Here is a 27422-nt window from a genome sequence, read left to right as displayed (position 1 = left end):
TAACGACTAAATTAAACCTATCTGCTACCTCGCCGTGAACCACCACCCCTTTAAAGACACAGTGACCATACGTTAAGGTGCACAGCGACGACACCTACACTCAATGAGACACACAAAAACAGATATGCAAAGTGGATTTCTTTTTATGCAACTATGGTAAGTCAAAAGTGAAAACTGACACAAAAATCAATGATATGGGATAAATGCATAATAGATGCTATGATTTAATATATATATATAATTCATAAATATCATAACTGCATGGTATAGTATGGTACTGCAGAACGCTGTGGCAGCTGTTTTGGTTCAGGGTACCTCTCACTCACAGACCCTGGATCCATTAAAACAGCTCCAGACCATCATGCCTCCTCCACCATGTTTGACAGTTGGTGTCACACACTGAGGAACCATTCTCTCTCCTGTGTGATGAACCAAAGATTGCAAATTTTGATTCATCAGTCTCTAATACCTTCTTCCAGTCTTCAGTAGTCCACTGAGTGTTTTGTGGCCCAGGAAAGCCTCTCTTACTTATTCTGATGTCTTTGCAATGACTTTCCCACTGCAACTTTTTTTTTTTTTTATTTCAAACATGAAATTAACAGACAGCCAATGCAGCTTATACAAAATAAAACCGCAGCTAAAACGAGGCATCACATAAATTTACAAATCATACATGTTCGAAAGGGAGTGGGAAGAAAACAGAACTTATTTGATCCCACCCCGAACAAGTTTCCACCATTTTCTGAGTGCATTTTGATGGTGAAGAAAACTCACTGACACCTTGACTTTCCTGGAGGAAAGACCGACATTTTAGGTGTTATGATGGTCTGTATCCATTTCCTCTCCATTTTTACAGCAACACAACACTATTCAAATAATGCTCTGGAGGGTTTGGTGATATGGTGTGTTCCAACACCATTTTTATGCAGACAGAGGGGGTTGTAAGTAATCAAGAAAAGTAGCGACACCTGTAGGATTTGGTTGAAGGCTTGCTCAACCTCCATTACTGCAGAACAGCTGTAAGTTGTTAACCCGTTGCTTCTTCCTTTTTGGCCTTAATTTTTGTATAATTCTAAAATGTAAGTTTTTTTTAGGTTTCGGTAACCTTGTCTCTTTTTTTAAAGAAAAAAAAAACATCTGGTAGTTCACCACTTAATCTCCTGAAGAACTGAAATTGTGGACTTTTGAGTTGCTGTCAGTGGTTTTAACTGAAATGCCTGCATACAGCATGCCAACAGCCTTATTCTCATCCTTCTCTTGTCATCTGTGGCACTATGTTAGATAGAAACTGCATTTAAGGTGACCTTTTATAGTCACTGTTCAGAGGAATGTCTTTGAACTGGTCACACCATCTGATCATTGTCCTTTTAAGCCCCACCTGAGTAGAATGTGGATTAATTCAACTGCTGGTAAAGTCTACCATTTTCACACAGGTGCCTAAATTTAACTCTTTTCCAAGTCTAATAATAGAAATGAGATTTCAAACTTTTTCTCTACGTCTCTAGGGGGTTGCAGAAGTCAGTAAAGTCAGCAGTGTGGGGTGTGTATGAGTGAGTAATGCGAATGTGGGTGTTGAAAGGTGCAAGTCAAAATTTGAAAAGAGAAACTAAAATATAACCAAATCAGGCATGTAGCATCTGTGGAACGAAGTGGAGAGAATTATAAGTCTGCAGTCAGGACTTAAGAACACACTGGATGTTCCAGATCACCTTAAGCAGCCACCTGCAGACTGAAAAGCAATAAGTGTTAGTTGCAGAACAATCTAAAAGGGGACCCCAGTGATCGTCACAATACATATTAATTGACAGTAATATTTGTAGCACAGTAATGCAGTTGTATATTTAAGTTAAATGTTTGGAATGCATGTAAAAGTTGACATTAGTTTTCACGTGGTCCCTTTTGGTCTTCATATCATATTAAATGGAAGTTTAGTCTACGAAACTAAACTGCATTAGCAAAAGTAAGCATGGGGGAGAATGAACACAGAGGGGGAAAAATAGGCTGAGGGAATCCAGGGGCAGATGGAGATGACAGGGACTACTGGCTGGTGACTGAAGCAGGGGTGAGGAGAACTGAGTCCATGCGTGGGAAATCCAGGAAGGGGGAAAGCAAATCCAAAGAGAGTGTAGAGTCCATGATAGGATGTGAGTGAATGACCAAGGCTTAAACACCTGGAGGTGAAGTAGTGAGCAGGTGAGCTGAGTTAGCTGATTACTGCAGCTGACCCTCATTGCACTAATCAGCAGGTAGCAGAATGCAGGCAGGTGAAGCAGGGAGAGCAAGGGGGCAAGTTATGACAGACAGAGGGAGCCAAAAAGAGACAGGTCAGAACAGAAGCAGATCAGGAACAATAGGAGAAATAAGGAAAAAGAGGGAAAAGCAGGAAGAAGGGCAGATGCTGAAACAGAGATCATAACACTAATTAAACACAACAATGAAAAAATACTCAAATGCATGGCAAAATTATTAATAGTTACATAATGATGATGAATTAATTGAAGAGTGCTGGGAAGTGTTTTTAATGTTTAACGAATAAAACTTGATTTGCATTCAGTATTTCCGCTGTAACTGTAGTCTATCTTGGCCAGAAAGCTGTCTCATTAATGGACATGACCTGACATAGAGTAATCTGCTTCATTAGATGATGCTGTCACCATATGTAAGGCCATCACATAAAACAAGAGTCCCAGAATTGTGGTCCTGAAAATGCAGCCTCCTCTTCTGCAGATACACATTACTGCATTTAGAGCAGAGCTAAAACCAGCTTTGATCAATTATGTTGAAATTTGTTGCAGTATTTTGAGCTGAAAATTTAATGAGATTTTAATTGGGTCAACATCCCCAAAATGCTGTTCAGACATCATAATTTCTCCCCCCAAAAGTTACAGCTTTCCACTTAATTTCACATCAAAATTGTCATTTTAAACCATGCAGTTAGCAAATTGCAAAGGCTGCAGTTTAGGATATAAGATATGCAGCATGTCTGATCAAGGATTTAAACTGTCGTATCAATGGTTTCACTGTCTTATTTGTATGACAGTCACATTTTTGATGGTATCTCATGTGGTAATATGCCATCATGTTTCAAATCTTTTCAAAAAAGGTTTGTGACATTAACTTGTTCATTTTCATAAAGCAGAGAAATAACAGGGTGGACAAAAGTATGTTGACATTAGTAGATTTATTAACCACTGTCTGAATAAAGGTGGACATTAGGGACATTCATAAGCTTTTGGCATCACGACTGAAATATCTTCAAACATTTGCAGATAAAAGGGCACATCATGGGACCTTGAAGTTAATATTTAACACCACTTATGTATGCTGCCTAACATTGACTTTTTACACATACATGTTGCATCCTTCACACAGAGGCTCTTAGAAGGAATGATTTGGAGGATGTGTACTTACCTAGATAACGCTGAAGGGAACAAGGAAGGAAGCAGACAAGGAGGCACGGAGGAGGCAGTGCTCGTGTTGGAATGGGACACCGCTTTGTTCAGCAGTAGGAGGGGAGGGCAGACGGTCACAGTTGGTTTGCCTGCTGGAAGTGTTAAATACAAACCGCTGGGGCGGACTATCCCTGTCTTATCTTTGCGTAGCTGCGGTGCAACGTATCTCGCAAATATTTGCTCTTCCCGGAGTCGGAGGATTTCTCTTCAGGGATGTCAAAGCGAGTGCGAAGCAGAGAGGTCTGCGCTGATTGCAGTGCTCCGGGTACGATGCCAAATAAGCTAGCTCCAGTGTTAGCCGCCGAGCTAACCAGCTAGCCCTCACTTCAACTTATCGCTGCGTCCGGTTAGCTCACCGAGTTAACGTTACCGAACGCAGAAATAATTAACAATTAGCTGTATGACTACTTGTGATAGTTGTGAATTCTCTCCTTGTAGGAATATTTACCAAAATAATAAGTCGTGTTGGTAGTATCACATTAACTTGTCTCATCCTGAAACTGTTTGCTTGTGTTTATTAATAGTAGCGTTTTTAATGTTAACATTCCGTTAGCTTGATTTGACAAATTAGCTAGCTTGTCAAGATTAATGTTGTCGTGCAGGGGCTGTTTGTGTTTGTGGATGTGTCGAAGTCATGGGGAAGCACCTAACCAGGAGCAGTTATGTGTTGCTGTCAGCTAACATATCTTAATTTGTTTAGTGTCGATAAACACTTCATTTTAAAGGCCGTGTGGGTCGTTATTATTCCTTTAATATTAGCCTCTTAAGTTAATAAACATTGCCTGTGTGTTGCAGAGCCTCGCTGGGCCTCGGTTAACAGGGGTGTGTTGATCTGCGATGAGTGCTGCAGCATCCATCGAGGTCTTGGGCGACACAGCTCTCAAGTCCGACATCTGACTCACTCTTCGTGGCCACCCTCACAGCTGCAGGTGAGGGAAACAGGGCACACAACCCCCACTAACCAAACGCCCACATGCAGATGAGTAGAATCAATGATTGCACGTCATTTATTATTTAAGACCGAAGTTACACAATCATCAAGTGGCTAGGTAGGTCTGCCATAAATATATTGCAAATTGATTTTTTGCACCACACTTGTTAAATTGTTAATGCTTTTTTTTTTTTTTTTTTTTTTAGATGGTCCAGACACTGTATGGTAATGGAGCCAATTCAATATGGGAACATAGCCTTCTGGATCCTTCCTCTTCAGTAAGTGGGAAGCGTAAAGCCAACCCACAGGACAGAGTTCAGTAAGTGCTTTTGTGGATTTTGATATGTCAGTGATAAGTTTAGTGTGTTTGTGATCTAATACTCTATTGGCAAAACAGATTTTTATAATTAAGGTCAGTAAGCGTGCATAATTGGCCGCAACTATCTTGGAGAATTCACTGGATCAGACAGGCAGAAAAGAAAATACGCAAAACAGAACATTCAGTGAGATACAATTAGCTGCAACCCTATCAGCTGCATGCAATTCTGTTAATCAGCTGATTTATTTTTCAACCGACTGAACTGTAAAGAGTTCGTGAAGCGTGTCCTTCGTTGTAAATGCTTTTTAATAAGCAATATGCGATGTGCCTCAGAAGACAAAGTAAAACAAAAACAAATCCACAGGACGACGAGATGTGATGTCTTCACCCACATCCCTCTGCAGGTATAAACACTGTGTCATTCTGGTGTCTGGCTGGTGGAGTAAGGATAAACAGTCACTCGCACATAAACACAGTCGGGCTGAGTTTGACCCTCACTCTCAGAGCAAACGCATTCAGTCACCAGACAACAGACTGATGAGGCCATCTTAGTTCCCAAATAGAAGTACTGAGATTGATTCTATATTATGACTGCAAGAACTTTCCCAGAAAATCAAGGACCCGATGAGGAACTCAGAAGCTCAGCCTGCATTTCAATTGGGGGGAACAAGACTAAATTTAGTTCCTGAAGGATGGTTCCGGCAGACAAGGGTCTGTCTCATGGTTTGAGGAACTGTTGGGTAGTTTTCTGAGCTAAACTGGTCAAACGCAAACCCTGCAGCTGCTTTAATGTGTGTGTCGCTTCACTCACAAAACAAGGAAGTACTCTAATATTAGTTTGAATGTTTTGTTGTAAAGGTCAAGCTTTGTTGCTAACTTCCCAACTAGTTTTGTAAATTGTTCTTTATGGATACTGAAGCTGATTTCACATCAAAATTGTCATTTTTAAACCATGCAGTTAGCAAACTGCCAAGGCTGCAGTTTAGGATATAAGCTATGCAGCATGGCTGATCAAGGATTTAAACTGTCGTATCAATGGTTTCACTGTCTTATTTGTATGACAGTCACATTTTCGATGGTATCTCATGTGGTAATGCTCCGTCGCGTTTCAAATCTATCTCACAATGAACAGTGAGGTGAAGCTTGACTTTAAAGAATTCTATCGCAAATCAAATCGCAGTTGCTGTGTCTGTCTGAAAAAACATCTAATTAAGTGTTTTACCCAAAATGTTGTGCCTTAATCTGAGTAGGCAGGTAGATATGCTTGAGTATGGATGTGAATTGATCAGCAACGCTTCCAGAGTCTTGTGCTGTGATGGAATAATAGAGAAATTGCACAGACCACCATCAAATTCTGTCCATCCAGTTTAACAGCTCACAGGACAGAACATTTAAAAGTCACAGCTGTGGTCCAGATTTGCAAATGTGAGCATCTTTACTTTCTGTCCTTCTCTAGTCCCAACAAGACAGAATTCATCAAGGCAAAATATCAGATGTTGGCCTATGTCCATCGGATGCCTTGTCGGGAGGATGACAGCGTAACAGCAAAAGACCTCAGCAAGGTGAAAAATTGCTCTGTTTTTGGTTTGTTTTCATTTTTGCACAGTTTTAATACCACAAACTGACTGTGATGTGATTAAAGAAGGCCTCCTATTTGTCATCAGAAAGCCACAAGTTGCTCTCACTTGTTTTCCCATCGCACAGCAAGTATTTTTGGTTTTTGTCTGTGACATCTGACCAGTTCCTGTAAATTTCAGAAATGGTAGGGCCTATTAATAAATTTATAGACGTGTTCATTGCTGCTGCAACGCACCGCCACTCAAATTTTCGCATATTCGTCATGCCAGGCCCGATATAGCATGGGCTTTCTGATCTCATCTCTGGCAATGGCTACATCTATATCACGCTAATCTTTGGTTCTCTGAATTCTGCAATGATTGCTTATAATAGGCGAGCATTTTAAATAACAATTTAAGATCAATTAAATTTTGTTTGAATTGCAAAAAGAAAATTGCATACATTTGCTCCCTGTGTGTCCCTTTATTGCAATATTTACTAGCAGGATAATGCATTATATTACTGTTCAGTTTTTGTAGTGAAGATAACGCTGTGTATGCACTAAACAATCAAACTGAAACAAGCCATTTGTCGATTTTCTTTCAGCAACTTCATTCCAGTGTTCGGACGGGGAACCTGGAAACCTGCCTGAGACTCTTATCTTTAGGAGCTCAGGCCAACTTTTTCCATCCAGTGGGTCTAATGGAACAAAAAAATCTATTTTGTTGAATTTAAATTAACATAACTTTAATGCTTAATCATTGTTTTTTAACAACAGGAGAAGGGAAACACACCACTACACATAGCAGCAAAAGCAGGTCAAATGCTGCAAGCAGAACTGTTGGCAGTTTATGGAGCTGATCCTGGAGCTCTGGACTCCAGTGGAAAGACCCCCATTGATTATGCGAGGTAAAATGTGCCTGTGTTTTTAATTTAACACTTGCTTATGATGTATTTGTTCTGCTTAAGTTTGTTTTTTTACGTTGTGAGCAGTGGGACTTGTGTACCAACTTTTAATTTTAGAGATGCCATGATAAGGCACATCCTGTTTTCAAGCACTGAAATGTATTGTATGCCTTAGTTAATTAAGTTCACAGGCCACCTCTGCCCCAGCTGCTTTGGTATACAGTATGTGCTTTATATAAAACATGGCAAACGGCCAATGGTTTTTACTATTGTTGTGGTTTCCATGTCTTGCCATCAATGCAGCTGCAAGCAACACCTCAACAGACAGAGCCCGTCTCACTGGTGGCCGCGCTACAGGAAATGATACATATCTTATGCCGATTTAATCATGAGCACAGACGAACAACTGCTAATATGTATGCCATTTATGCCTGGATGTGTTGATGGGGAAATGTTGGCCTTTGTAACTTAAAGAGGAAGTGACAGAACATAACCAGTTATAGGTTGGAAAAATGGTAGCCACAGCTTAGTTAGAAAATGGAGAAAGAAACGTTGTTGCCAGCTGAAATTGCTCATATATTCAACATGCCTTGCAGCATAATGAACACTAGACACAGTGGCATTATGTCAGAGTCTGACTAATTCAATGAAGCAATTACAGAAACAGGAGAGGAAGGAAAATATGCTAGCATGCTAGCTGACTCAGCTCAACTATTTTAGAGAAGTCAGGGTTAGAAGGACAAGTAACAAAAGATGGAATGTAGTGAAGCTTATTGTCATTTGTCCTGGTACGTATTATTATACAGAGCTGTCAAAATTGATAGATGATTTGCAGTGGATAATTTCTTCATTACACGATAATGTTGTCTAGTAATGTTACGAATCATAAGAAAACCAAAGAGGGATTGGCTTATGTTAAAATCAGTCAACAAAAAAGCTTTTTATATCTTTAAATTAGATACATTTATATTTTATTGTGTTTTTTGCAATAGAAAAGCAGTGCTGTCTGCATGACAGGTCAACATGGCCAGCAAACACTGTGCTGGCCGCTTCTTTTAGACGCTTAAAACTGAGTTGCCAAATGCTTTTTTTTCCACATCATTAAAGGCATTTTATCAAAATGGCATATTTGTGACCTTTTATTCTTAATCTCTCAGACAAGCTGGACATCAGGAGCTGGCAGAGAGGCTAGTGGAGATACAGTATGAACTCACTGACCGGTTAACATTTTACCTTTGCGGTAGAAGACCGGGTAAGTACAGCAGATGGATCAAGTACAGCTGCTTAATGCCATTAGACAGTTGATGCTTTTTCTGTCCTCTCTGATAATGATTCTGTTATTCCCTTGTTGTGTTATAGATCACAGAAATGGGCAACACTTCATCATTCCACAGATGGCAGACAGGTAATAGCTGCACTCCGAGCTGCAGTCATTGCTGTGCTTGGTTTCAAAAGTTGAGTTCTTGTAATGCATGTATGGCGTGTGAGGTGTGGTAGACGTTCACAGTATAATTTCAAACCTGTTTTTCCTGTGCTGCATTGGATGGATAAGAAATAAGTAAGTATGCTTGTTGCCGTCGCCTCTCTACTTGTTCGTGTGAACTTTTTTCAGCAGGAAAGGAAATTAATTAGAATGTTTTGTCCAAAGCAGTCTGGATTTGTCCGAGTTTGCAAAAGCCGCAAAGAAGAAGCTGCAGTCGGTGAGACGCTTCACATGTGAATTTATTCTCCTATTCAGTCACTGTTTAGTTGGTTGAAAACTCAACCAATAATTCTGCTTTATTTCCTTTTAGCTAAGTAACCATCAGTTTGAAGAACTTGCCATGGATGTTTATGATGAAGTCGACAGAAGAGAAACAGATGCAGGTAAAGTTCTCAGAATATATTTTTATTATCATTAAAAAGAATGCATTATTATGCTGGCACTATTTCATATATATCATATATTTTTTATGCATCTTACCCTGTGGTTTTTTTTTTTTTTTTTTTTTTTAAAGTTTGGTTGGCAACTCAGAACCACAGCACACTTGTAACAGACACTACAGTTGTGCCTTTTCTGCCAGTGAATCCTGAATACTCGTCTACGAGAAACCAGGCGAGTGATTCCACCAGCATTCCCCTAATTAAAGCTTCATTGTTGTTGTGTGAGTAGTGTTTTTAACAATCCTGCTATCATTTCCTTTATGTGTGCTGTCACAGGGTCGTCAAAAATTGGCAAGGTTTAGCGCTCATGAATTTGCAACCCTGGTCATCGATATTCTAACGGATGCGAAACGAAGGCAGTGGGGTAATTCCTGTGACAGTCCGAAAGGTATGAAATGATATTTTCTGTTTTTGTTTTTATCCGTCCAGTTCTTGAATTTCTTGCTCTTTTGTTTTTGTGTTTTTATGTAATGTTTGTATTGCAGTAACTATGCTCCAAAACACACAGAAGATAATTAAAGAAGCAGAAAGCAAGCAGTAGGGGAAACCTAAATTGGTTGATGCAAATGAGAAGCAGGAAGTCTGTATTTTTGGAATTCAAATGTGGACCATTTGGGCACAGCCATATGAATATATGAATCTGGATCATGTGTGAATTGGGGCTTAATAATTAAAAGTGCCTCATCCTGCAGCAAACCACATCCCTGCCTGGTTTCTTCCTTGTACATACTCAAGGAAACTTGCAAGCGGTAATAAAGAAGAGCAAGAGTGCTGATTTTTGGATTAAGTAAATGAGAAGGAAATGTGGTCCTTAGCCCTCTGATTTAAACAGCTGCCTGTAGCCAACCCTCATGTTTGATCTCTAATCCTTTGATCTCGTGCTCTGCCTTCAGAGAATGTAGAGCTGATCCTTCAGGGAATAGGCAGTCGCCATAACAGCGAGAGCCAGGACAATGACCAGCCGGATTACGACAGCGTGGCATCAGATGAAGATCCTGTCCAAGAGGCCACATGTGGGGACAGCTGCAACGATGGAAGGACCAAGGTTGATGTTGTTAGGAACCTGGAATTACATTTAAATGCAGCATTCCGCTTTACTGTTCAAACTGACTGGATAAATTCTGTGTTTTGCTGCAGAGCTCGGAGTCTTCTGACCTGTCTGATGGACCAATCACAGTACAGGAATTTATGGAGGTGAAGAGCGCCCTCACTGCTTCAGAAGCCAAAATACAGCAGCTGCTCAAAGTCAACTGTCACCTGAGTGAAGAGCTGCGGTTGATGCAGACCAAGGTTAGTTAACCCTTTAAGCTTCAGTGTACCGCCGGCGGTACATCTACTAATTTGCATAGGAATTTCAGGAATGTCCGACGGGTGCAAACGCGATTATACAAACACTATACACCGATGGAAAGCTTAGATTCTCATGAATCCGCCGGTATAAACCACTTTCAGATGTGATTACCACAGCGGGTGAGAAAAACACATTTGTCCGACAAAAACAAATATTCATCCATCCGTTCTCTATACACGGCTTCAAAGCACACAGCGCGACTCACATTTCCGGGTTTATTATTACACACAAAAAAAAAGATTCCACAAAAAACGGCCATAATCCAACCTTTTACATCAGATGACACAAGCTAGTAAACTATTTTGTCCAAAACATGTCCTGAAGTCGGTATAAAATCCCCGAATCGGTCGTTTTCAAGGAAATGCACCTCCCGATGCGCGTCCAATATTCCCCGTATTTTTCGTAATTTTTTTTATTTAAAAATAGAATATTAGCGATTTTTTTGTACTGAAAACGGCTGGAATTGACTGAAGCTTAAAGGGTTAAATTATATGATACTAATATCTAAAGTGTGGATTTTACTGCAGATTCTTTGCAGCTGTTTGTTTGCAGTAGTGTGCACTGTGCTCAAAATGTGATTTCTGTCACTTTGAATAGATGGTCGCGCCCATTCGTATTTCAACATCCATTATTAAAGGTCACTTCACACTTTATGTGTCATATTTATGTCCTCTCTCGTGATGCAAACTGCTCTAGTTACTGCTCTCATTCTGCAGCAGTAGCATTATAACGAATGTGTTTTCTTGTGACATTCCTAAAATGGATTTCTTATTATGAATACCGATTTGCTCCCCTCTTGAGGTCTTTGTACTGTACTGTCTGGATGACATGTATTTCATCGTGGGCGGACCTGTATTAGCTATATTATTCAAATTATTTTTCAAGAAAATGATAGAAATATTTTTTTCGACCCATGTAAAGTGTTGGTTTAATCTCCATGACATTAGAGATCTTTTATGAATTGGATTTTATTCAATTCATTAATTTGTGTTTAACTGACGTCTTCTCCAATGTGTCAGACGTTTGTTCGTGTGCTGTAGTCAACCAAACAAACTCACGTTCAACTGAAATCCCCCCTACTCTTTAGTAAACTGAGTGGTCACAGAGACATAAGTCTGCATGCTGTCTCCAATCAGTCACAGTATATTAAGTGCACTCTATCTGCTGTCCTTATTAGCCTAAATGCAGGCGGTTCTGAAGATTTAGAACAGCCTGCTCATTTTTTTAATGATTTCTGAAAATAGCACTATATCAACTCCCAGGCCAGTCTAGCTATGACTGCTATTTGCAAAGTTTACACTCGTCTTTTAGATCATTCTCTTTAGCAAAATGCAGCCGCACTGGTGACTTCTTTGACACAGTGTCGGTTAGTTTTGAGATTAATCTGAGTAAATGTTAAGTAAAAGCTTTTCTCCTTATCAAAATAACAGCATAAATTGTGAGACTAATGAGAATTTAGTAGAATGGGAGCTTCAGTCAGTATGAAGACATGTAATCAATGAAAACGCCTAGGAAAATTATGTCTTTGTTTTCTCCCAGCTGGTGAACAGTGAATATAGCTGCAATGTTTCCGGATGGGCTGAAATTCTTGTGGCAATCATTAACAGGCACCAAACTTCCTCTGCTATGCAGTTCACTGAGAAGGCCAAACAGGGTTTAATGTTCTACTTATTTGTGATGTAAACCAGAGAGAAAATTCATGTAGGATCCCAAGTCACATGTCAAAAGAACTACACACCCAAACCACAAATGGTTCCCAGTAAGGAGGACATTATGATCCGTCATCCTAAATCTGCAGAAATGTCAGCCATCGGTTATAAACCACCTAAATGTAGCAGTGATTAGTGTCTGGGTGTGGGTGAATCACTTGAGTTATGACCTTAAAGGTTTATCATAACAGCAACGTCATCAGATTTGATTCCTGTCACTTTGAGAAGGCATGTAGCAAATATTGGCAACGCACAGCAACCCATAACTATTTTATCTATAAATTTATTACAGGCGTATTGTTTCACTTAGCTCCTTGTGGCTTAGTCTGTCAAAAAAAAAGTCCCAAGTTGTAGCTCCCAAGGGTATGAAGATTTGCATGTTTATACAGTTTCACTTGCTGACGTTTTGAAGAAATCGTCCTCTGTTAAAATTTGCCCAAACCCAAAAACAGTGGTGACACTCGACCCAACAGCAGTGTGTTTTTCTGGGAACATAATCGTGGTTGTTAAGACCCTGTTGTCCACACTTTTCACCACTGTTCTTTAGTATTTTAAAGACCTTCCAGGATATGCCAACATATAGTTCATTCAGCAACTACAGTGTAATTTGATCAGTTATTCTCCATTGGTAAATGGACTTGCTCTTATACAGCGCTTTTCTACTCATCAGAGTACTCAAAGCGCTTTTACAACAATTGCTCCCATTCACCCAGACACACACTAATGTGCAGGTTGCTAATCAACCTGGAACATCAGTCAGTGTACATTCATACACCAGTGGAACAGTCACTGGTAGGCAATTCGGGGTTCAGAATCTTGCCCAAGGAAACTTCGGCATGCAGCACATGACGAGGCGAGAGTGAGAATTGAACCGCTGACCCTTCAATCATTGGACGACCTGCTCTACCACCTGAGCCACAGCCGCCCATTGGCCTGTTCTTAGTTGCCTTTACTAGACACATACGCTGCTAATAATGTTGCCATGTGTGGTAACAACAAAGGGTAGACCAAATGTGCTTGTACAGAAGACAGTATGTTGTGTATACAAAAAAAAGTCAAGAAAGTGTGTCGTATACCCAGCATTTCACCGAATGCCTCCAATTCCTCCACCGCTCATTCTCATTGTCTCTACAATCAGCTGAGAGTTAACACAATATGCTGTCTCCTCCTGCTGGTTTATTCTCTCAATAACTACTTCTGTCTCTCAAAATTAATATGATGACACAGTGGAACCACCAAGTCAGGTCTGAACGTGGAGTTTTCTGTTAATGTTCGTGCCTTTAATATTGTCACAGCCAAGCGCATTAATTAAAGCAAAGAATCAAACTGTAAACAATACTGCTTCTGTGTTAGCCTGGTTGTGTTAGCCTCTCTGTCCCCTCAATACTTCCTCTTTCACAGGCCTCAGATTCCCAAATGTTTTTCATCCTTACACTCTGCCACTTGTATGCCAAATATTCAAAATTTATTGCTGACATTATGGACTCCTCTTAATTTTCACACAGAAAGCTGAGACATGTTTCTCGCTGCTCTTTTTCTACACTCTGTTTTCATAAATACGGGCAACCGCTTTTGTCTCGGTTTCTCAGGGGGTCGTACTTCAAGTTTAGCTATCAACATACTGTGTCAGCATTTCATTTGTCAAGGAAGCGAATGTGTTGTGAGAAAAACCTTGAAGAGAGACCAAAAAAAAAAAAAACTGACATGAAGATGAACTCAACCTAGAGGAATTGCTTTTCACCTGAAGGCTTAGCTGCATTCTGCTCTATTATTGATGTGTGGCCGAGCTTTTGTGCAGGAGATCTGCCCTCAGCTGGAGCTGAACTGAAAGATGTTTTGTTCTCCACAGCTGAACTCCCTGCAGACTGAAAACACAACGCTGCGATGGCAAACCCCCAGCGGACAACAACAACCCCAGGGGCCTTTTGGTCGACACCCGCCCCGTGGAGGTCGCGCTATGTCCATGTATGAGACGGGCTCCACTCCGAGGCAGTACCCCCATCGGGTGGAAACGGCTCGGCATGACGATGGTGTCGTTTTACAACCCTTCCCGACCAACGTAAGCACAGAAGCGCCAATATTCCTGTTCTGTCCAAAATAATGATGCCTGGCTTGGGGCTGGTGTTGGTTTTTCATTCAATCATTCATTCAGTCATTCATTGCATCTCAATAGAGTATGCTCAACTTGGTTTGACCCCTTTCTAGATTGGTAGGGGTCCTTTGGGGACGGCTGCTTCCTCCCTCCCTACCTTCCCCTCTTCCCTGTCCTGGTCGTGGGATGAGAGATCTCGAAGGGTTAAGTACTGAAATCCCCTCGGCTCAGAGGAAGCCCCAGGGGATGGTGAAAACTGTCCTCCTGCTTGACCCCACAGTCTTCTCTCTCCTGACCTGTGTCTTTAAACTGCTTTGTATCGGTGTCGCCTGCCTGCATGCATGCACTGCAGTGCCTCAGTTTTGTGAACAACCTTCTTCCTTCAAGTAAACATCAGAAATATTGCTGAAATGTTGTATCAAAGGAGCACGTTTGAATGATCAGACAGCCGAGTCCAGTATCTGACAGATAGATAAAGGGATTCTTCTTCTCCTTCACAATGTGCTTATTAGTGGCAGCCACTGATAAGAGAACGCCGGCTGACATCAGGATTTCTTCGCATCTACTAATCGCTTCCACTGCAGTACGACTGTGCTACACCACAATGACCTGATTGTGTATTTTCTGTCTTTTTTTTTCTCTTTGTCTGCTTTAAAATGAAATGTCTGATAGTGTGGTTGTAGCTTTGATTTCAGAAATGCATGATTCTAATTCTGATGTGCCTACAGTTGCTGTGGTAACAAGTTTGCGCTCATCGTTTACAGTTTATGTAGCGTGTTTGACTGATGGTCCGCTGGTGTCCCTGTAGGGCTGCAGTCTGGAGGGACAGAGCACCATGTTGGAGAACGACTATGACACTACGCCTAACCACTCTGAACTGGAGGACACTGGGTAAGAACTTGTTTTGGTAGCTTTGCACCCTCTTGTGCTAAATGGAACAATTTTCTCTCTAAAGATTCAGAATGACTTGCAAATGCTGTGATAAAACCAGCTGGTTGGCTCTTCAAAGCAATACATTTTCTTAACACAAACTCTTTTAAATATTTCGTTCAGCGTTTACTGAACAACCTCTGTTCAAAGGTACAAACAGAAGAAGCATGGACCAGAAAAAGTTCCTGTTTCTGGTGTGAGAGGTGTTGATATTATTGTAGGTCCCACAATGAGAGAAGAGGAAGTCGGACTAATTTTAGTTTTGACAGGTGTTTAGAAAGAGTCCTTGATTGGTTCAGTCTGCCTAGCCAAAGATAATGTAGTGCGGCCTTCAAGAGGATTCTGACGTGGAAGCCAGCCTAACCTTGGCACTGATCATTAGTTCTTTTACAGCTTTCTGAGCTGAAAAATAACCGTTTCACTTCACAAAACCAGGCGAATGAGTGAACTTCATGTTCTAGACCTGGGCAGCAGCAAAATATCTAAAAAAAAGCTACGTTTTAAGCAATAAGACTATAAATATACATTTCAAAATGAAATTATTTGAACTTGATATAGTGGATTCACTGAAGATTACAGATAATGTTTGAGTATTTAGTTTACCATCCTTTAACTTGAACAGCTGTTTGACTGTTTTGTCCTGGAATCAACCAGCTTCTGTGATACCTGTGATGGAAAGTTTCCTTCATGTTTCAGCCTGTAAAGATTTGGTTCATCCAAACTAGAGCATCCTATAGGTGATTTTAGGTTAGGAGACTTTTTTTTTCCTGGGCACGTGTTATGCTTGATCTTTGTCCTGTTGAAAGATTCAAATCCATCACTTGGATCATTTTTGGTTGCCAACAGTTCGCTGTCTTTTTCTTTGTGTTTGTAGGAGCCCTCTTCCAGCCTCTGAAGCTGTGGAAGCAGAGGAGGAGGGTGAAGAAGACGCCACCCTGCCCTGCACAGAGGACGTCATCTGTAAGACTGAGCAGATCACTAAGAACATCCAGGAACTTCTGAGAGCTGCCCAGGAGACCAAACATGAAAGGTATAGTATTAAACCGTTAAAATACAGTTAATATATAATGTGACATGCAAAAGCATAATTTTGGAGTAAAAGCCAGCTCTTCTCATTGTCTGACCTGCTTTAAACCTCAGTTTGCTCTCTTCTGTCATTCTGCCTGGCCTTTAAAGAGCATAAGTGCCTCGGTGGCTTCTAGGTCTGTGGTTTTCAATAGTTGTTGTCAGGTCTCTGGATGAAGCAGTGTCTCATCTTTTCCAGCAAACTCGCGACTGATTGACATCTGAGTCGCAGCCTGAATGCAGTTAATCATAATGTAGAAAACCAGCAGCACTCAGACCAGGGTTTTAGCTCCACAGCCTGGTTTCTGTCCTTGTGTCCTAGAAACTGTGCATCTGCTGGGGGTAGGTCTTGTGTCTGTTAATGCAGCTGACAGGAAATAAACACCACATGATGACATTTTCCCCCGTGGCCTGCCAAATCCACAGTGAGTTAGTGGTTTCATATATTCATTTGTGTATTAATTTCCTGTGTTTTTGTGGTTACACATCACAGCTTGATTGGTTTTGGCTTTCTAATAGCATGCAATTTATTATTTCCACCATCTGTAATATTGTGGAACTACCAGTGTCTACCATCTATTTCCATTCCCTAGTTGTGCTTCATCTTTTTAATTTCTATTTATAAACGCATGCAGATAAATGGGTTACTCAATTGTACCTTACATTACAAGATTTTTTACAAACTTAATTCAAAATGTACTGAAAATGAATGCAGCCTCAAAATGTTGAGTTCTACATATAGTTTTTATAACATTTCGAAACATTTTCAATGCATATTCATCATTTACAGCTGGTTAAATCAAATTACTCCTATAAGAACACTGTTGGCACAGACCCCAAGTATGCTGTGTGTATTCTGCAACATGTGAGATGCTGTTTATTTTGTTTTGTTGCTGCTGTTTTTTAAGGATATATCAAAGGAAGTTACTCCTATCAGGGTGCCAGGCTGTTTAATTATGACTTATCTAATTTTTTGGGTGATAATTTATGGATAATAACATTTTATTTACATTAAAAATGGACGATAAATATTTTGAATGTTGTAAAGTATTCTGCTTGATTATAATTAATTACAGTTGCTATTTTTTTGTAGTTTGATGACATAATCTCATTTAAATGCATTCCATTATTACCCAAGCCTGCCAAGAAGGTTTATGTCCACAATATAATATCTATCAGATGCTGTGAACAATTTTATTTATATAGGATCTAGTTTAGAAAGTGGTTTACAACAGAAAAGTACATTTCAAAAAAACAAAAGCCAACATGACAGCAGGAGATGTACCTCAGTTAAAACACACAAAAAAACAGTAGCATTACACACAATAGTCATTTGCGACTTAAACTCCTAGGAGAGTTTGCTGCTGTAACTCCCAGAAGGAGACATTTCCACAGCTTGTAACCCGGGATGGCAAGCACACAATCCCCTCGTCTTATTTGTCTTGAATATAGGTTTTACCAGCAGGTTTTGTTTAAAGGACATGAGGAGCCTAGCATGTTATTAGTTCACTACAGTTTGTCGTTGGGAGATATCACTGGCTTAATGCATGCTTTCACGGCTTAATTATTGGCCTCTGGGGTGGGATGAAGCTGAATTCAGCTTGAGTTTGTCTTGACATTGATGAATTTTTTTCTTTTTGTCAAACGTCACACAATGTTCACCCAAGCTGATTATTTCGCAGCTTGTCTGGAATGTTGCACCCCTAACATTCATATGGTTACTTACATAATCAAGGAAATATGAAAGGTAAGCAGCGAGTCAGACATGGCCAATGTAAAGCTCCCATCGATTATTTAATTAACCTGTCAAGGCGTGCTGGATTTAGCAGCTCCACATCATCAAATGAGGCCTTGGTAAGTGCACCACCCTAACAAGGCAGCATAATTTATTTGTAAGTAATTTGAAGTCAATGCCTAATACATTTTAATCATTGAACCTCTTCATAACACAATCTGCCAGTCTGAAATGCATGTTATCTTTGTAAAATGTCACAATATAGCTGGAATCTAAAAAGAAACGCCAGAAAGAATCAGTGGATTTTCATCTTAAGCTTAAACTTGTGATGGATAAATAAAATTGTGACATTTAATCAAAACAACTTTATTTCAGGCCTCTCAGTTTAAAATAATACATTTCTATTACTGTATTCTGTAAAACAAAGAAATTATGACCAAGAAGACAGGAGACAAGTATGCAAACAAATCAAAAATGTAAGTAGAAATTTATCTGTAGTGTGTAAAGATTTTTTTTTTCCATCATTGGTAACAACTGTAGGTACTTTGGATAGTAAGGTAATTTGTGTAAATTAAATAATCAAAGAATTTAGCTTTTGTTTTTATACCTTTGACATTTTTAGTTTTCTTTCCACTTAGCCTTTTACTAGAGGTGCAGTCCTTATTTTACAGTGAAAAATCCAGCGAGTGAAAACTTTGTCAGGAACAAAAAAAAATGCCCAGAAACTGCTTGTGGTCCAGAGAGTTAATGGTTTTTATTGTGATGCCAGTAACAATACATGTTTGTCGTGTTTGAGCGTCATTGTGGGGAAGGTTTCAGGTTGTTCAGCCCTTTGTTTTTATCTCCCACAGCTTTTTGCCTTGCTCTGAAAAGATCTGCATGGCTGTGACAGAGATGGCCGCCCTGTTTCCTAAAGTAAGAACACTCCCACCAGAAGGCTGACCTCTATCCCTCACAGTAATTTGTTGTTTGTTTGAAAATAGCCAGAGGGAATCTGGAATGACTTTTCTAGATGGGTAGGCCCCACTCATTGCATTACTCAGCTTTATGTTTTACCGTTGATCAGATTACTTTGTTTTATGTCCAGTCACACACGCATACAGTGCCTACTGACCACAATGAGTGTTTATTTATGGATGCTGTCATGTCCCCTCCCTTATCAAATCTTCCTCCCCCCCCCCCCCAAACAGAGGCCGTCCTCGGAGACAGTGCGAGGGTCTCTGTGTCTGCTGACTTCCAGTGCCAGCCGGCTCCACGGGGAGTGCCAGAAGGCCGCAGAGCACAACCCCTGCCCGTCAGACATCCAGCTGGTCACTCAGCAGGTCATCCAGTGCGCCTATGACATTGCCAAAGCTGCCAAGCAACTCGTTACTGTGACAACCAAAGAAAACAACAACTAACTTAAAAAAAAAAAAAAAAAAAAAAAAAAAAAGCCCAAAGACATTTCTGATGCACTCACAGTTTAGGTTGCTACTCTCCTCCTAATCAGTGTTTCTTTTTTTTTTTTTTTCCATATTAACCACTTTAAGTGTTCACAAACATTCCTTGAGGTGGGGAAAAAAAGATCAATGAAAAGCTTTAGCGCAACACGGTAGTAAAAACATACTAAAAGATCTTCGAGAAAACCTGTTACTGTTCTTCACCTCTTCAGTTTAGTCCACTCGATTTCCAAAAGTGCAATGTTGCATGTCTGTGTAAAACAATTAGAACCACTAGCAGCTGCAGAGCTTTTGACAGTTTTCCACAGTACTTCAGTGGACAGCCGAGGTTATTAGTTGCGCTGATTGAGGTCTGGTTTCCTGCCTGTCAGAGAGGACCAAAAATCATCAAGATGTCAGGCATCAAGGATCAGAACAGATGAACCTCAGAGTAACACTGGTTCACATTTCTTTTGCTGGTTTAAGTGTCTTTTTTTTTTTTTTTTTTTTTTGACAGTATTTGAGTCATCGTGATGGCGCTCGCTTAAAATGTTCGTTTCGTCGGCAAACTGTGATTATAAAAAACAGCTTCTGTGTTTTGAGCAGCGTGTAGGTTCAGCACCACCACCACCAGTGTGCTAACTTTCATTCCATCCAGCAACTCCAGCAGGTAATTTTACATTTCAGTCCTGCGCTCTGGTTGAAAATGTGTTTCTAAGTAAAGTACCGGTAGTTTTTGGAGTTCCAATGTTACAGCCATACTTATGATGTTGTGCGGGTGTGTGAGTGGGTCAAAGATTCCCACAGACGTGGCCTCTGCGGCCTCTGTTTTGAATCAATTTTAATAGCATTATGCAAATATGTAAGATGTATGTATCCATGTAATTCTTTATCAGAATAACCCAAATGCTATTCTATTTATAAATTGTATGTCATACCTCTAAGAAAATATCAATGTTTATTTTCATAAGCTTTTCGTTCGACATGATGCTCCTCACAGGCTAACGTTTGTTCTGAGGTTTGGGACGTCTCAGCTGGCAGTTAGTTATAAGGCAACTTGTGATCTCTGTTTAATCGGTGTGGTGCTGTAACTCCAGTGTTTTAGATGCTTCCTGTGGTCCAACACGCCGTGGTTTACAGCCAATGATAAAGTAACTGTGTCCTCAAGAGTTAGAGTTCCTGATGTAGAACACCAGTCTAATGTGACACTCATTGTTGTGAGCCGGATGGGTTTGAAGCTGGGCTGGAAGGAGGACTAGAATACGGCGCACAACTGCAGGTAGAAAAATCTGTTGTTTAGTTGCAATCTGATTAGCGTTAAAAAGCCAAAACAAATTCAGTAAAAATATGTGTGACCTCTTCTGTGAGCAGCACCTCTCCTGTTCAGTGGCAACGCCTTTCTGAAGAAAACTTTATTGAAATCAAGTCACCTTTAATGGTATTTCTCATTTACAACAAAAGAGGTTGGCCAAAGATCCATTTGAGACAAAGGATTTACCGATTTTTATTTACATGAAAGATTTAAAGTCTGTTCAGGTTACATCAATTGCAAAACAAGTCATCTTTGGGTTCCCCCTCATGTCAAGGTCAAGACCTCACACCACCATAGAGAGAAACCCTTTGATTCTCAGGAAGCTGGCTAAGGATGTACCGTAAAAGAATTTCAATGTCTAAAAGTATTAGTATTAAGATGTCCTTAAACCATCTTCAGCACATTTTATTGCTGCTGCTAAAGTTGTAAAAGTGTTTTGTTTTTTGACACAAAGATGGAATTTTGTCTCAACGTTAACTTACAAGCTTTTTTTTTTTTTTTTTCCCCCCCCAGGAGCTTTGACTTGAATCTCAAGTTTTCACATTGGTCAAGGAAATAATTTTGTTAATTTCATTCCTTTTTCAAGATGCTTTTATTCATTTTTAAATATGTTTTGCAGACAACCTTGTAATGACCAATTACCTTCACTTAGCTTAATCCCAGTGAGATCAATGATTCCATTTAAGTTGACCTGAAATCCTGAAGGACGACTGCGTAACTTTTGCAAAACTACATGGTAACTAACGGCTAAAACATAAACAAGTATAGTCCATTATACAGCATTGATCCTTCTTAGACAAGTCATAATTGAACCAAGAAACACTATTTGGATAAACCCCTTTGAAAATTTTTATAGTAGCTTTATTTCAGAAGCAGTCATCTGGACCTTGTTGCCAAGTATTTTGCTCAGTTGTCAATGAGATGATTTAGTTAACTGTCTGTGTACCTATTTATTTTTTGGTTTTAAAAAAGCTTTTTTACTTTTAAACAAGGCTAGTGTGGAAAAAACTTAATGTAGTGGCTTTTTAGGGAATTTTATTTTGCATTTGTATGTTTGTTTTTTAAAAATTGCCACAGTATTATCAAGGTAAAATAGAAAATAAAATACACAAACTTTTTTTTTTTTTTACACGTTTTAAATGAAGTTATTTTGGGGGGAAAAACGCATTTAAACTTAATATAGTGGATTTTTCAGGGAGCTTTAATTTGGAATTCATTGTCAAGGTGATATTTTTTGTCAATATATCTTGACATTTTTTATTACCTCTATTTTTCCCCCAATTTTTAATTTTTTTTTAACTGTTCTGTGTTTTGGACTGCCTGTGGATGAATGCCCAGTTACTTTTAGCCTTATGCTAACGGTGCAGGGTTTTCATTTAAATTATTTTGACTTTAGCAACATAACAACACAAAACACAAATTAAGGCTATTTTTAAGAGGAAAAGCTGCTAGTTTGAGTGAATAAATATCTAGAATGGGCCATGAGAGCATTAACCAATACACACAGGACAAAGCCATTAAGTAACCTACAATACTGTATTTAAACTCACTCTAAAATAAATATAAAATGATAGATTTTTTTTAAATCTTTTACTAAACCCTAGTGAGGATAAAGCGGTGTATACAGAATGGATGGATGGATAAACAAACTACTGAGTTCTAATAATGACAGTGCAAGTATTCAGTTACTAACCAGCCTGGTGTCAAACCTGCCATTTATTCCCTGTAACCTGGAGCCTCTGTGGTTGAAAACAATCCCTTGCCTTAGATATAATAAAGTATAATTCATACCTCTACCTGCTCGGCCGTCTCATTTGTTCTAGTGTGTTTCGCTTTCAACATGCCCATGCATTATTTCCCACCTGTTGGAGGAGGACAGAAAGTGATAGGGGCGGCTGGTGGCGCTTCCCCACCCATCTGACAAGAGCTCAGTTCCGGGTTCTGTTCCAGCCGAGAGCTGCTCTACGCCGCTGCTTCTGCTGCTGTTTTAGCGCTCCGAAGGCAGGATCATGTCGCTTTTACTGGACAACCAGTTCACAGAACTACCGCCGGACAAGTCTGTGGACACCAAGATCTTTCTAGAAGCCGTCTCCCATCTGCCTCCGTTCTTCGGTGAGTCTAAAACCTCCACCTGAACTCGACAGACAGAAGGTGACAGTCACGGTTCATACTTATTTCTCCTGACACGTCGTTTCAAATGAGTCACGTGAGAGCCTCTCGGATGGTTATTTATTTCACACGGAGCTGTTGGGGGGGATTTGAGCCAGCTGTGCCTATAGAGAAACTCTTTGTTTACTCTCCGAGCAGAGCGCACATTGACCTCATTGTGACTTACTATGCATTCACTGCATTTCTACCCTCTTTTTTTCTATCTGTAAAAGCCTGTTTCATCCTCCCCTCAGAGCCATGTGTGATGAAGTCATTCATATTTTATTGCCTCCCCTCTCAAATGTCTGTTTCCTTCTCTTCCAGACTGCTTGGGATCAACAGTGTTTTCAGTCATCAAATCAGACATTAATGGAAACATCACGGTGAGATTCAGTTCTTGTGTCGTGTCTTTGTGCTGCTGTTAGGAATTTAAATGCAAACTAAGGGGATTAAATGGTGCAGCTTCTGCATGCAAACTCAACCCAAATGTGCATTTTCAGAAAATTACAGCTGTGTACAAGAAGGATCCTGCAAAGTACGCCACCCTGCAGGACATCCTGGAGGCTGAGAGGGAAGCCCATGCAGCAGAGTGGCCTAAAGTCGGAGCAACTTTGGCTCTGATGTGGCTGAAGAGGTGAGCTTTGTACTGGACTCAAGGTTCATGTCATACTGTGTGTGTTGAGCATTCTGCCTCTCTCCTGCAGGGGTCTCCGTTTCATTCAGATCCTGCTGCAGAGCTTGGCGGATGGAGAAAGAGACGAGAACAACCCCAACCTGATAAAGGTCAACGTCACCAAGGCCTACGAGCAGGCGCTGAAGAGATACCACGGCTGGATTGTCCAGAAGATTTTCAATGTAAGGCAAAAAAAAAAAAATGCACATCTGGAAGAGTGTAAAACGCCTGTACAGATTTCAAATGAGGTGTTTGTATGATAGAAACCGGAAAGTTTAAGTTGCACCTGAGACATTTAGCGTGTTTTGCATTTGTATGTTTACGCTTTATGCTACAGTATCATGAAGACAAAATACAATTTTAAAAAATCAAACCCACAACCTGAAATAATGTCTTAAAATGAGCAGGGTGAAGTTCAACTTATTAACTACTACTCACTACATGTCTGTACTTCTCATATCTTACTGTTTCCTGTTTGCATTACACTTTTATCCATATTTAGAAACTCCAGAACACATTTACAGTTCCACGTTGTTAAATAGTATTAATAAAGCAATATTTTTATATTCTTTTAAATAGTTTTACAGTTGTGCTCATACTGAGATCATCATCCAGACTATTCCATATGTTTACCCCACATCGACTCTTCATGGTGGGACGAGCTTTTGGCTTTTTAAACGTAACACTGTAAAACCCAAATATAGAATAAAAACTCGGCAAAAAATAGTGTACATATATATTTATATACAAATAATAAAAAGTAAAAAAATATTTTATATATAATCTGTAAAACCCAAATATAGAAAAAAATAGCAAAAAATAACACATTTAGAAATAATTTATTAAAACTAATAACAAAAAATAGAAAATATTCTTGATATGTATATAATTTGTAAAACCTAAATATAGAAAAAAATAGCAAAAATAATAGATTTATATATAAATAATAATAAAAACTAATAATTACAAAAATAGTCTATACTTATATATAATCTGTAAAACCCTAATCTAGAAAAAATAGCAAAAATAATATGGATTTATTTAGATATAAACACTTAAAAAATTCTAAAATATTCTATATAAATCTGTAAAGCGTAGAAAAACAGCAAAAATAATATAAATTAATATATTTATTTAGAGATAAATAATTATTAAAAATAAAATAAAACTGATGTACTTTATGCCACAGTGGGTTTTACAGGGTTAAAAGTTCTCCTGAACTGTTGTTGCATGTTATCAAGGAGTAACTTGTTGCTTACTTTGAACATTATATACGCCGTTCTAAAGTTAACTAAAGTATTCACTTTGGAACACAATATATACTAGTTTACACGTTATATTCCACATTATGTTCTGTCCTTGCAGCTTTTTAAAAAATATTATATTTATTGGATGTAATGTAGTTTTACATGTGTTACCCCACACGTCTGCAGTGAGCGGTATAAAGTATACGAGGCTTTTAAATTCAAAGTGTTTCTTAACCTTTCAGTTCACCCTCTTCTACTTGATAAAAATGGAGTTTTTCCCCTTTTCTGTCCCTTGCAGGCAGCGTTAATCGCAGCTCCTTACAAATCGAACTTCCTCAAGGCTCTGTCGAAAGGAGAGGAAGTGAAAGAGGAGGACTGTCTGGCGAATGTGCGTCAGTTCCTGGTTAATTACACCGCTACTGTAGACGCCATCTACGAGATGTACACGAATCTAAACGCAGAGCTGGACTACACTGTTTGAAGACTCAGGAAATGGCCGGACTGGAGGTGAAGCAGCATCACTCGTGTCACACAAGTCCAGTTTTTGAAGGTGTTTTTAATAGGATTGTTTTAATTATTTTTTCCTTTCTGTGTGATATTTATTACTTTGATTATGCCTTACTAAATATTAATACTGTATATTTGATCTGAAAATGAAGCAAATGCCTTAAATTTCAGCAGAAATTACAGCTGAAGGTATGGTTTGTTTTTTTCCTCCTTGTATTTAATTTCAGGTAACTGCAGGATTGTTATAGCAACAGTTCTGCTGTCACTCTTAGGCAGGATTATGTTAATGTGTAGGTTTGCTGCTTTATTTATGACATTATCAAGTGGGTCTCATCTGTTTCATCGAAAGAGCAATACAGGACTGAAAACACTGTTCTTACAGGGAAGCATTCTTGCTAATTTTTAAATTTCAGATGCCTCCTGAGCCGTGGAGTTACTCCATTGTTAAACAGTAACTTTTTTACATTTTAGCAGCAAATTTGAGTTGTTTTTTAAATATTGGGAATCCACTAAGTGCCTTAGTGTTGCAAAATAAATGCACAATGCTCCATATTAATATATTTGTAATTCTGTTTCAACTGCAAAGAAGAGTTAGTAGAACCGGAATCATTGTTGTTGTTCTTTTTATTTTCTCTGAAGGCGTGTACCTGTGTGGAGTTTGTGTGTTTAGCAGAAAGGCGTGCCTCAGATGTGTTTGCTTCCATCGTTTAGGTCTGTGGCCTGTTTTGTAACTTTAAAGTCTCAACAGACAGTAAGTCATGAGCACATCTGTTAATTGCTCAACACCTGAAGGCATATTTATTTCCATGACTACTGTTTGAACACATGAGCCGTTTGTGTCTGGATGATCCTCTGTGTCGAAATTTGTCTCCAAAAGATCTTAATCTCAAAACTCAAAACAATAAAATCAAACTCAGTTGATTGATCTTACACTAGGTGGCGATATTGACTTGTTTTTATCTCTCTCTTTATCACATTTGTGGCGCTGCTGCTGCCTTGAAATATTTGAAATGTTTCGTGATAATTTATGCAGTATAGATGACTGAGGTGTTGAATGATTCACTTCTGATCAATGTTTTCTTTAAGTCTGCTTAATGTAAGACTCCCCAGCTGCCAAGCAAAAACGTCTTCTAAGAGAATTGCTGGCAAAATTGTTGATACAGTTGATTTGGAACACCTTTTGTCTGCAAACTGAAGTAAATTAAAGGGAAATCTCTCTTCTCCATGTATCCTAATCCTCCAAATCAACCATGCTCTTCCTCTGCCCAGTCGTACTTATCTGAAGTGCGTCCCAGAGGCCAGAGTGGCTCTGGTTCCTCTCCCAGAGGAGCCCGGCTTGAGCTAATCGTCTCTGAGCAAGAGCGAGAGGAGCATGTCCATAATCCTGTATGTTTATCAGCAGCCCTGCCTGATAGGATGGAAGAGCTCCAAGCAAAGCCGGGACACAACATGCTAAACACCGGAAATCATTTACAACAATGCCTCAATGACAAAGCCGCTGACCTTTAACTCTGCCGTATTTGTTATCTGCAATGAGGTCATCAATTCAATAGTGCAGTTTCATTCCCAACAGTGCATCTAATGCCATTATTCACACTATCTAGGTTATTTGTTTTATAATAGGCTACTTAAAGTGGCTATGGATGCAGCAAAAGCGTCCAATTTAGGAGGACAAATGCAGCAAAATAAGAGCAGGCAGGCACATCATCGAAGATTAGCAATTCAATAGCCGGCCCGTTTCTAAATAATGTGAACAGTAATATTCTTGTGAATTTATCTTCATGAAAGCATGCATTTTTTATATCAGAATGTAATATCTGTGGGAGGAGGCCCTCACATTTTCATTTACACGCATGTATCCTGAAGTATTCAATGGCTTCTGCCTCGAGCTCGGCGTAATTCACAGCGATAACAAAATTAGCGCTTTCAGTTTGCATCATTTATAAAGGAACCAGTCCAATGCATTTCGGCTAAGGATTGACTTACATCATATTATAAAGCCGCAATCCTTCAGTGAAAAGATGGATCTTAATAAAATGAGAGAAAAAAAAAAGACCTGGCTGGTGGTTAAGCCTTAAATCCCTTCGCAATAAAACCAGAAAAATGTCTCAGCTTTCCACCGCTGGTTCATCACTCATGAATATAAT

At 39.4% G+C, this 27422-nt stretch overlaps 2 protein-coding genes across 6 annotated transcripts; both read left to right on the top strand.

The window, feature by feature from the left end:
- The first annotated feature begins 31 nt into the window (after positions 1-31).
- git2b (G protein-coupled receptor kinase interacting ArfGAP 2b) lies at positions 32-22496 on the top strand. Of its 5 annotated transcripts, none has more exons than XM_051938747.1 (20): positions 32-156; positions 4248-4381; positions 4590-4702; positions 6159-6264; positions 6866-6952; positions 7038-7168; positions 8323-8417; positions 8525-8570; positions 8814-8865; positions 8959-9031; positions 9163-9260; positions 9365-9476; positions 9982-10133; positions 10226-10378; positions 13998-14207; positions 14354-14443; positions 15049-15131; positions 16045-16200; positions 18822-18885; positions 19161-22496. In XM_051938747.1, exons 3-20 carry the CDS (start codon positions 4590-4592, stop codon positions 19368-19370), a joined length of 2031 nt encoding a protein of 676 aa, XP_051794707.1. In that variant the 5' UTR covers positions 32-156; positions 4248-4381; the 3' UTR covers positions 19371-22496. The 5 variants fall into 5 exon arrangements, with proteins under 5 accessions (XP_051794707.1, XP_051794708.1, XP_022050333.1 ...); XM_022194641.2 differs by lacking the exon at positions 32-156 and adding an exon at positions 3478-3717 and having other exon boundaries at positions 8817-8865; XM_022194640.2 differs by lacking the exon at positions 32-156 and adding an exon at positions 3478-3717.
- A 106-nt stretch (positions 22497-22602) lies between these two features.
- LOC110951538 (glycolipid transfer protein-like) lies at positions 22603-26205 on the top strand. Its single transcript, XM_022194647.2, has 5 exons — positions 22603-22812; positions 23173-23231; positions 23349-23482; positions 23553-23703; positions 25067-26205. Exons 1-5 carry the CDS (start codon positions 22710-22712, stop codon positions 25247-25249), a joined length of 630 nt encoding a protein of 209 aa, XP_022050339.1. The 5' UTR covers positions 22603-22709; the 3' UTR covers positions 25250-26205.
- The last annotated feature ends 1217 nt before the right edge of the window (positions 26206-27422 follow it).

The sequence above is a fragment of the Acanthochromis polyacanthus genome, chromosome 18 (assembly GCF_021347895.1).
Source record: "Acanthochromis polyacanthus isolate Apoly-LR-REF ecotype Palm Island chromosome 18, KAUST_Apoly_ChrSc, whole genome shotgun sequence".
Lineage (NCBI taxonomy): Eukaryota > Metazoa > Chordata > Actinopteri > Pomacentridae > Acanthochromis > Acanthochromis polyacanthus.
The sequence above is the reverse complement of the archived record's forward strand: the minus strand, read 5'-3'. Positions and strand labels throughout refer to the sequence as shown.